Source organism: Stegastes partitus, unplaced genomic scaffold, assembly GCF_000690725.1.
Source record: "Stegastes partitus isolate 25-593 unplaced genomic scaffold, Stegastes_partitus-1.0.2 Scaffold3, whole genome shotgun sequence".
NCBI classification, from domain to species: Eukaryota; Metazoa; Chordata; class Actinopteri; family Pomacentridae; genus Stegastes; species Stegastes partitus.
The window spans coordinates 1934650-1946073 of record NW_007577734.1 but is presented as its reverse complement, the minus strand read 5'-3'; the positions used below and the strand labels follow the sequence as shown (position 1 = coordinate 1946073).

The 11424-nt window shown below is 44.2% G+C and overlaps 1 protein-coding gene across 1 annotated transcript in view; it reads left to right on the top strand.

The window, feature by feature from the left end:
• The window catches only part of stx19 (syntaxin 19), a 7122-nt gene extending 3101 nt beyond the window's left edge, over positions 1–4021 (top strand). Inside the window, exons 3-5 of the mRNA XM_008277510.1 lie at positions 39–275; positions 749–961; positions 1583–4021. Of these exons, the coding sequence (XP_008275732.1) occupies positions 39–275; positions 749–961; positions 1583–1819 (687 nt within the window). The 3' untranslated portion in view covers positions 1820–4021. The remainder of the gene's footprint in view (positions 1–38; positions 276–748; positions 962–1582) is intronic.
• Positions 4022–11424: the final 7403 nt, after the last annotated feature.

Below are 11424 nucleotides of genomic sequence, written 5' to 3'. Positions count from 1 at the left end.
ACTGAACCGATGCTTTGTCTGATCTTTACTACAATCAGGTCCTAAAGTTCTCTCAGCAGCAGAAGACCCTGGTGGCGACCATGCGTCGCTTCAGTGTGATGAAGAAAGAGAGCAGCATAACACGAAACATCAAGCTCCAGGCCGAAAGCCTCCACCGCCGTTTAGATGCGCTTTCAAAACAGGCCCAAACTACTGAGGATCAGCAGGGACCGACGGCGGCTACAACCAGGATACAGCGCTCCCAGCATGCAGCGCTGTACCGCAAGTTCCAGCAGGTTGGAAAACGATGCTGCTGCTTTGCTTTGGATGTTTAAAGCATCTCTAGTACAGTAGATAGGGTGGATATGGGTTAAATTAAACTGAAATCTGCATGGTAGGAGATAGTTGGGAGCACATAGAATCAGAAACTTATCAGATGTATGTATTAAATACCAAAAAAGTACCAAAATATATGTTGAAATAATAAAGCAGGACATTTTTATTTGTATTTCCCTGCTCGTTCATGAGGCTAATAATTGCACTGAAGGTCAAACCATTCAGTTATTGTATCGCTGCACTTTATAAATGTCTTTCTATGTTAAAGATGTGCAGTTATTCTGCAGTACAAAGAGTAAAGAGGGTCAAGAAGCCAAACATAAAATATGCTTTTAAAAAAAAGAGATTCAATACTCTTCCTCGTTCCTCTTTTCCTCTCCCTCCCTCCCTCTTCTCCATTCTCTCTCTCTTTTCTTGCTATAATTATTGTCAGGTAATGTGCCAGTATAATGAAGGTCTGCTGACCAAGCAGGATCGCTGTAAGCACTTCATTATCCGGCAGCTCGAGGTGTCGGGGAGGGATGTGACGGAGGAGGAGGTGAACGAGATGGTCGCCACTGGAAACTGGGAGGTCTTCAATGAGAACCTGCTGAACGACGCCAAGATCACGCGGTCGCAGCTGTCGGAGATCGAGCAGCGACACAAGGTGACGGCAACACAAACGCGTCACCGAACCGAGGCTGTGACAGCGTTCAGCTGAAACGCCCAGTCAAGGCAAATAAACTCTCATTTAATACTGATTTGGTTTCCTTTTGCGCTCATTACCCTGCAAATAGAGCCGTCTGATAGCATGAAAGCATCAGTCTTTCTCATTAATATCATCCGTCCTACGTTACAGAAACATCAGCAGCACGTCTCACACTGGTGTGTGTTTAACTGACACAAATGGGAAAAGGAAATTCATTTGAAAAACAATCACTAAAGGAGACAAAAGTTTGGCGTTACTATCTTAAAACAACAAAATAAATCTCTCTTCTTGCAGCCCTTAAAACTGAGCTCTGCTGGTTCCTCTTCTGGGCTCTATTAGGGACTTCTGTAGACCTGGGAGACCAGGTGAACGACATTAAGTCATTGAGAAAATAAATAAGCAGTGCTCTCTGTATTCAGCCAGCCCTGAATACAAATAGATTTCCAAGAACATTAATCACTCAGAATGAAAAAGCCACATGGTGATGATGCTGTCGGAGTCTCTTCCTCCCATCAGGTCGCTCAGCATCTCCATCATCTGGCTGATGTCTACACTAGTAACGTCTTCCTCCTCCTACAGGAGCTGCTGAGCCTGGAGAACAACATGAAGGAGCTGAGGGACCTCTTCATGGACATCTTCGTGCTGGTGGAGCAACAAGGGGCCTACATCGAGCACATCCAGACCAACGTGGAGAGAACGCAGGACTACGTGGCCGTGACGAACGAGAAGTTCAAGATGGCCGTCAGGTACAAGAAGAAGAACCCCATCAGACAGCTGTGCTGCTGCTGCTGCCCTCCGTGGAGATGCTGCTTATAAAATGCAAGAAATTCTGCCTCAGCTGCTTCAAAAGTCTTCGTTACCTGCTGGAAGTAAGAAGCAGTGGATCCAAGCACCATTTAAGTGAAGGTAATGGTACAGCAGGTTTCGCTGTTGGACAGAGCGATGGTGAAGACAGATTCAGCAGAGCATAGAAAACAATTAGGGGAAGGGCTAGAATTGGTATGGGAGGCACTTGTTTCTTTCCAGAGGATGTGAAGCGACCGCTATTGGAAGAGACAGTTCAGTGAGTGCTACTCACCAACACTGTTGCTTATTGGAGACCTTCACTGTCATCTGACAGAGGTCACAAACAAGGGGAGGCCACTGACACTGCTGGATCAGCAAGACTCAGATTCCACCATTTTTCCACAAGAACCTCTCATCTTTACTTTTTTTTTCTTCCCCCTGCCACAGGAGCTGTAGATAATGAGGGCATATTTTTTTATACCGTATATGCACTTTAAGACTTCTTTTCTTTTGAGCACCAACTAAAACGTAGTAGACAAAAGATTTTTATTTCAAAGATATGGAGCCGCTGCATATTCATTTCATTCTTAGTCCACATGCTGATGAAAAAAAAAAAGAAAGAACTTGTTTTACAATTAGTCATTAGTTTCATTTGCATTTCAAAGTCTGATCATTTTCAAAGAAAGAAAGAGAAAAAAAGTGTTATTTAATTTATACGGTTCCACAGAGGCAGGGATTCAAGAGGAGCTCTGAATAACGAGACTCGATCAAAATATTTCTGTCATGATGACAAAATCGCAGGAAATCATTGAAGTCGTTTGCTTTAAATGCGACGGAAGATTACTTTTCAGGGTGTATTAAAATTCTCTGTGTGCGTCGCGTCTCGCGAAAACAATTCGGGATTCTGTTGGAACTGTTTCATTGTGCAGATGAAGAATTCTGGCATCCGCGTGCATCATTATTATTTATGTTATTATAGCGCACGAAGACGGAGGCTTCACAGAGAAAAATGCCAGAACAACGGACTGAAACCCCAAGAATATGGTGTTTTCCCGATAAATAGAACCAGCAGACTGCTGACAGACAATCATCCTCTGTTTCCCCGTTTCCTTAAGCTGAGTTGACAATATTAACTCATTATCCCTGCCAGGGTCATGGCAAAGGGAAGTGATTCGGTGGGTAATTCATTCACTGTTGATTCCGTTCACCGGCGGAGTGGCTTTAAACGAGGCTCTAATCAGCAGTGACAGTGATGCTCCTCAGTGAGGCACTGACCCGTGGTGTCTGGTGTCCGGGACAAAAATACGGGTGAACTGGGAGTGTTGGGAGCCGTTCTGGAAAATCTGGTTTGTCGACTATCCCGGCGCAGCGGCAGGACCGTCGAACAGTGTGTCAATAGAGCCTTTAGCAGATGGTAAGAGGATCTGCCTTGGTTAAATAGTCTTCTGTTCACATCAACTAATCCTGTGTCCGTAACAACATGAAAGACTGTGAACGCATCAACAATAACTTCATGTAAAGAGTAAAGAGTGCCAAAAATAATGCTGTTTATACGTCACTTTAATTGCTCCCCCTGGTCTTCATACACCTTATGCGATCTCTAACGAAACATGTCAATGCAGCTCTTTAATTATCCTCAGCTTCAGGAACAGAGTGAAGTGTTGGAAGACTTCTGCCATCTGACTGGAAAAAGTCTTTTTGTGAATCTTCTGCGTCGTACATCAGTCTCTTCAAAAAAATTAGAACGACATATTAAAAACCGAGACAAAAAACACATCGAATATTTAAACTTGAAAATCAAATAAGGAGGCGGCGCGTTGATCCCTCGTCCCTGACACGGTGAGGAAAAATGAGGCGCTGCTGCAAATTGGAGGGTTCCTGAACAGCAACAATGCCATCCAGTGTTCAGCCTGATAATTACCACTTAGAAGTGGGTTATCAGTTAATGTCTGAGGGCATGCAGTCACACCGCTACGGGATTGTGCGAGGCTCAAAACACTCAACTACACAGCAGGAACTTCACTCCTGAACATTCTCATGATGAAAATTTCTTTATTTTTAGGCCATTTATTGCAGCTTATCACTCAAATTAATCAAAACAGATCAACAGGACGTGCTACTTTAAGGTCAGGGTCATTTAAACGGTTGATCTAGACGGAGACGAATCCAGTTTATTTTAATGTGGATGAGGTTTCTGTTTCTTAACTGGCATTAAAAAAGCGACAACAACAACCAACGAGAGGCAGGACTCTCCCTTCAGACTGCATCCTGTTCCTTATTTTCCAGCTACGTCCGTGAGTATCTCGTCATATGGCATCAATGATTATGAAACAGGTCAAACATCCCTCTTGATCATGTCAATAAGGCACCACGAGCAAATGTAATACAGACTGAGCTGTCATAACACAGACAGCATATTCGCTGCCACCATCAAAGAAACATCAGAATAAAAGAAAATCTGTAGGACGGGATTTTTTATTTTCTTTCTCCAAATGCACCAACAGCAGAGTAGCAGAGATCAATGAGTGTCTGCAGACCTGAGAGAAAGCTTCTGGGCTTCGTATGAGACGTCCATGACAACACGAGCAGCCTCTCAACAGCTGAGTTCACTATACAGAGAAACTTTTACTCTAAAGTAGGAAATGTTTGGAACAGGCAGTTAAGTTTAGGTGCCAAAACTACAGTCGTGACTTGATAATCTGACCCTTAACAACTTGAAAACCTTGCTATCTGACAGGTTTTTAGGAAAAACGAATGGAACCCATATAAGAAACCCACACATCAGGATGACGGCGTATTATCTGACTGAACAATCCCACAGATTGGCTACGTTCACACTGCAGGACTTGATGCTCAATGAGGATTTCTTTGTGACTTCCTTCACGTTTCCAGTTCAATGCGACTTGTATGTGATCTGCTGTGTGAACTTCATACGACCCAAAAGTGTCCCGCATGTGCAGAAGAGGACACGACGACGTCACACGCAGTGAGCGTGCTCAGTGGAAGTAAACATGGATGATGGCGGCGGCAACGGCGGCTGTTCAGATATTCATCATTAAATGGACCTGAATATCCAGAGAGCAGAAAGTGCTATTGGGACCAGCCCTACTAGTTATTATAACAACTATGAACAATAAATATTAACAACTAATGAGCCTTCCAGCATCAAGCCCTCCTTGTATCTCGACCTCCGTCTTGACAATCCGACATAAAAGAAGGTTTTACATTTAGTGTCGGATTATCGAGTCACGATTGTATTTGATCGGGTTTAGGAACATATCATGCAATCCTTTAACAATATGTTTCAAGCTTCTCCATTTCCTGGGTTTGCAGAGTGACAAGTCTCACCTTGTCTTATATATGATAAATGGTAAATGGACTGCACTTACAAAGCACTTTTCTACCTTTACAATGTTTTCTCATTCACACATTCATACACTTTGACCGTGGAGGGGCCGGAGATGGAACCACCAACCTTATGATCAGAGGATAACCTGCTCTACCACCTGAGCCACAGCTGCCCATGTTTCATTGGCTTAAAGGAGCGACAGATTTGTTAATTACAAAGAAGCTTAATTTAGGAAAAACGTTTCCCTCAAAATGTAGTTGAGGATGCAGAATGTTAGCAGCTAATGCCAGACAGCAGCAGGTGATAACCATCAGCCACGTTCACTGAGAGCAGCCTGCCTGCACACTGACTTCCACACCACACATGCCGACAGGTAGACCTGGAGGTGGACCGGGTAGTCCAGGTCTTCACACGTAAAAATGTACCGCCTTCCTTCTATAAACAGTGTCACAGCTCACATCAATCACATTTATTTGTCTCTGCTGATATAAAAAAAGACAAATAAACCTGTGGACATGGACCCCCAGGCAGGCCAGAGAAAAATATCCACAAAACTCCTTTTTTTTTTCTCTCTCTCTCTTTTCCAGCAACGTCGTGCTTCTCATTCAAAAGGTTGCACTCTCTGGGAGCCGCCCGGCACTACAAAAGTTTTCAAATGTTTAGAGGCGCCGCTGTGGATTCATCTTGTTTACCTCCATCGGTGAAGGTGTTATCCCATATTTTAGCTGAAAGCGCGCCGCCCGGAGTCATTCGGACATTTAATCCTGTTCCTGGCAGATTTTGTCAGACTGTCACTGCCTGCGCTGCACATACACGACGGACATCTATATATGGATATATTGTGTATTACTGTGGGAACAAGCAGCATTTTTTCTCTTTATAATAAAACACCAGATGCATGCTGATGCAGAGGTGGTACCGGCTGACCTCCTGACAGGCTGGGCTGTTTCTTTGTGGAGTTTGCATGTTCTCCATTTGATTATCTCCAACTTCCTCCCACTGTCTAAACTAGCTGATGATCCTAAACTGTCTGAGGTGTGAATGTGAGGTGGTTGTCTGTCTCTCTGATAAACTAGAGGTCTGTCCACGATACACCTCTCACCCAATGGCAGCCAGGACAGGCTTCAACCGCCTACTAGCTATAGCACATGTACTGTTCATTTATTGGTGATTATTGCAGGTCACTCTTTTGGTTTCGTACATGTACTTGCTCCAGATTCAATCCAGCCGCCCCGTATTTATGTTTTCCCCGACCGGACCCATCAATCAGATTTAACGATAACGCAAACGGGGGGGGGGACGCGTGAGAATCTGCGATGTTGATGATGTCTGACAGGGTTGCCGTGACGTCGGCACGCGGCTATGTTCTGTCCATATTTCTTCTATCCGGCCTGTCAGTCACGACATGGATCCCGAAGACTTTCTCGGAACGTCTCGGGAACATCAAAGCGGCCCTCCTGTGAGTAACACCAGCTGTGGTTATAGAGAGCTGACATTACTTTACTGCCTGGTTTTATCACAGCCATCAAAACGGGAACGCAGCGATATCAGGACCATCAGAAAGAGATAAATCACCAAGAAACAGAGCAGTGAGTTGGGCAGCTCTGGAAGCTGGAAGAGCACCAGAAACCCACATGATATAGTTGGGGTTTTATTCTGAATGGGAATGAAAATTTAAGAAACTATCAAGATTGTTTTGTGATTTAAAAGTGCTGTAATTATTACATCAGTTTGTAGGCCTCTGTGGGAGCAGTTTAAGCAGTAAATATGAAACTAGAGTCAGCAGCAAATTAGTTTGAAACTTCAGTGTTTTGTTTGCCCATCAGCCGCCTCGACCTTCTCCATGAATCGACTCTGTGGCTCCTTAATGTCACATCCTTTGCTTTCTAATAATTACTACGGCCACTAGAGGGCAGTGTTATGATGAAGCAGGTGAAACCCAAGGGGTCACTTTTCTAAAACAACCAAACCTCTGTTGCTGTCATTGCACAACAGAGTGCATCAGATCAAAATCTCTATTTTGATTTTATCCATCAACCTTTGGTGCTTTTCATACTCCTCTCTTTTTTCCCCCCATCTGTATCTGCACTGCCAATAAAAGTTGAAAATGCCATCATGTTAATCTTAAAAACCAACTGAAAAGAAGACCTTAGTTTTGTTTTTGTTTGTTTCCTTTCTCTCCATAGAGTCACTGCTTCCACACGATCCACAACACAAGAAGAAGAAAAGTGACTCAGCTGCTGCGAGGATCCGTTACGCCTTTTGTCTTCTGCTGGCATTTTTAGAGAGACAGTTTCTCTACTCAAAATTATTGCTTTTCAGATTCAGAGAGAAGACCCAGCTGAGGACCGAAACGTTGGCGGTTCAGTCGGGGTCCGTGGCCTCTGAGCTCCGAGTGACTTCTTCTAACTTTTATTCTTCGTTCTGAGAAGTTCTTAATAACAACATGCCCGAGACTCAGATTTATAAAGCAGCTAATGTCAAAAGTTTACCGTTATTTATTACCCATCAAAGGATAAATGTTCCAACTTAAATATTCTGTCGGGGTGATATATGGGCTTCAGTAATAAGAGCTGGGGGAAGGTCAGCGCGTGATTTCCTCGTGTGAGCCATCTGTGAGGATTCCATGCAGATAGAACGAGCGCTGATAGACACATCTGTGTGTAGCTGCTACACCGACTTAAAAGATGTTTTCATCTTTTTTTTTGACAGGTGGGTGGATCGCCACATGTGAAACTGCTGTAAAACAAAGAGGGGCTAGTTTTCTATAGCTCACTGCCACACAGTATTGTGGCCACCGTTCTATGCAGAGACGGGAGGACGAGAAACTATTTCAGCGCCACAAACCCACACTGGTCCTGTACGAGATCCTCAGTGATCATTTTGTTTATTTATGCTCAGTTAAATCTTTATTTACTTTCACATACTTGAGAGATATTCGACCAGCTAGACTCGTCTTCCCTTTGGCTCGGGTTCAAGCGAGAGTTTTTTTTTCCCTTCATTTCTCGTCTCCAGATGACGTTGTGATATCGACAGATGTGCGCGATACGAGAAGACGTGGGATCACTTTTCGGCGGAGGTGATACACGCTCGCAGCTGCAGCTGTGAACAGAACGTGCAATCATCCTGCCAATCAGACGGCGTGAATGGAGGGGACTACTCAGCCGGCATTGTGCGGCGCTTTCTTCTCTGAAAATTAGGAAATGAGAATTTATGAGACGATCCTCCAAGACTCAGAAAAACACGAGCGTTAATAAAAGGAAACTCTTGTCACATCATTGCATCATTGTAGCGTACGACAGCGTCTGAATGGATCTGAAAGGAGCGTGAATAATGTCCTAATTCACACTTTGGGTCGCAAATATTTGCAGAATCAGATCCCTCACAGTCATTAGTGTTTCACATGAATAGCATCATTTATGAAATCTGGCCTGTGAGTTTTGGATGGTGGAAGTTTCTGGTGTGTGATCCTAATGACTGAACCTTTAATCCGTTTCCTGTTGGAGCCTTCGGGAAGCAGGAAGCGGCCAGCAGAGGGAGCCGACTTCCAGGAATTATAATACCTCACATGCCTTCCTGCCCATTACTTCTCTCCAAACTAATAAAAGAGTTCTCCTCAGACGTTGTGGTGAATACTTCAGCCGCTAATGGTTCTAACAAGGCAAACACCTGTGTTTAGCTCTAACTCCAGCAGCCTCTGCAGAGCTCCTTTCTGTTCTTCGCTATTGATTCAACGATGAAAGGTGAACGGTGGGAGGAGCAGCCGGAGCCACACATCGGAGGTGAAAATTAACCGAGGCGCGGGTGAATAAAACATGTCTCCGAGGACGTTGCCTTGTTTTACCGCTCCGTGGGCTCGGAGGGAACCGTGAGCCTCCCTGATGGTTAATCCTCTCTGTAACAAGAGGGCAAACACACACACACACACACACACACTTAGCCGTGCACACAGTCACAGCACATCAGTTGCAATATGTTGTACAGCTGTCCTTTCAATCCTGACCGCCTTCTGCTGCTTCCTGCATCTCTTTTGACAGAGTATGAGGAATTATTTTACGACAGAAAACGGCTTTTTCATGCAACTCGGCTGCAAATTATCACAAGTTGCCGATCTAGAGTTACACACACAGGATTATGTTTAATCTAAAGCGGAAAAAAATGCAGAGTTTTTCAGATTTCTATATTTTTTTCTTCTTTTGCAGGACATTCCTCTGACCTTCCCCAATAAGCGATTAAGGCCCGTTGAGCCGACGCCGTCCAAGTCCAGTCCATTCCCTGTAATAAGTAACATGATCTGGACTCCACGCTCTGCTCGGCTCGGCTCTACCTTGTCATCAAACTCTGCAGAAAGTGATTAGATTTCTCCTATAAGCTTCATAATGTTATTTACTCAATTGGATAACTGCGCGGGGGGAAACAGTCGTGCGGTCCGGCGCAGGAGCGGTAAGTGCATTCAGCACAAATTTCTGCTATCATAATCAAAAGTGGAAAGTTGTGTCTCGTCTAGCGGCCGGACCGAAGTGCACCGCCGACGTTGAGATAAACCGTAAACTGTGTGTGAGTGTGTGTGTGTGTGTGTGTGTGTAGTCCATGCTGTGCCAAATATAGCACGCTTTAATGTAGCTGTGTGATTGTGATTAAAGATTTTTATTGTGAATTTATCCTGACAACTCGTAATCGAACCAAAAAAAAGATAAAAAATAGATTTAGATCATTTTAAGATAAGATGAAGTTCTGCACCATCTATCAAGCTGATCACTCGAGCCCAATGGACAAACCGCCTCTGTTAGCTTACTTAGCTGAACACTAAGCAAACAGATATAACATTTGTTTATTACGGGAACTAAAGCTTTGGATCTGACGTGATGTAGAGTCACGCTCTTCTGTGCAATCAAAGCATCTGCGTTTCAGTAATTCCCGCATCTGTTGCATCACTCATAACATTTCCCTGGATGGACGAGATGCATCGTCTGTGTGAGGAATCTTTCATTTTCATTATGGGGATGAAGCTACAATGGGAGGACTTCACAGATTAAGGAGCACGCAGCAGAATTATTTATTTTATTGTACAATAAAGAATAATTAATTCGATCTGAGCCTATTATCTTATTGTAATAGAATACATTGGTGTGTGTCTTCTTAGTGATTATCAGATTTACTTTGAACCCCTTCGGGCAAAAGCTCGGGTCCATTAGCGATAGAACCCATTTACAATTTACAGGAGATGTGGTGGAACATGTTAAAAAAAATAACGTTTTCTCAATTTATTATGTCAACAAATTAAAAACAATGATTTAAAAGGCTGTGGTTCACCGTATAGAACCCGTTAGTAGTTACAGATCATCATGCTCGTATGTGCATGCAGTACGTATTTAAATAATCAATTATCATCCCACTTTTTTCCATCACATCAGTCCAACGAGAAGCTTTTCCATTGGTCAGCTCGAGACAATGAGGCAACATTTAAATGCTCCCCAAAAAACTGCACCTCGTCCTAAAAAGGGATGAATTGGCGCGAGCTGAAAGACGAACCGCGAAGCGCTCTCTAAACAAAAACTGATTCATGCGATTATAATCTCCTCAGTGTTTGTTTTCTTCTCTCGTCGTGAAACACACACTGCAGCTCCAGTTAAGAAAGTTGAGCAGCCAACAGTCATAAGTGTCACCGGGTTATGGATTGCAGCGGTTTCACCCGGGTCCAGGACTCACCTCGGGGACTTCATAAAGCTCCTGACTCCTGGCCAGACTCTCATTAGGCCCACACATCCCTTTGCCCTCTATCTGACAGGCCTTGGCCAGCGTGCTAGTAGACGTGTGTGTGTGTGTGTGTGTGTGTGTGTGTGTGTGTGTTAGACGTCTGAAGCCAAAGCGCAGACATCACAGCTCAGTGATGACGACGTAAACACGCTTCAGGACGCGGCTCGAGGTGATTTACGGCGGCGAGGACAGCCTCTGTGTGAAGCACGTCACTTCAGAAGCGTAATCTTCCCCAAATTCTGCCAATTATTTATTTATCGCCTCCCTTCGTTAGGCCAACGAGGCTCCAGGGAGAGCAGGATATATACAGTATGGCAAGGAGAGACGGAGGGAGACTGAAGGGCTGCCCGCCTTGTGATTGTTTTCCCAGACGCAGAAAAAAAAGATTTCCTCCACTGGACACGTCGGTCGCTGTAGTTTTACAGTTATGCTCCCCGATTCATTCATGAATGGTCTAACCAAGCCCACGACACAGGAGTTTAATCCCACAGAGCTCAGCCTAGACAACAACTTAAAATAAGTTCTTAGA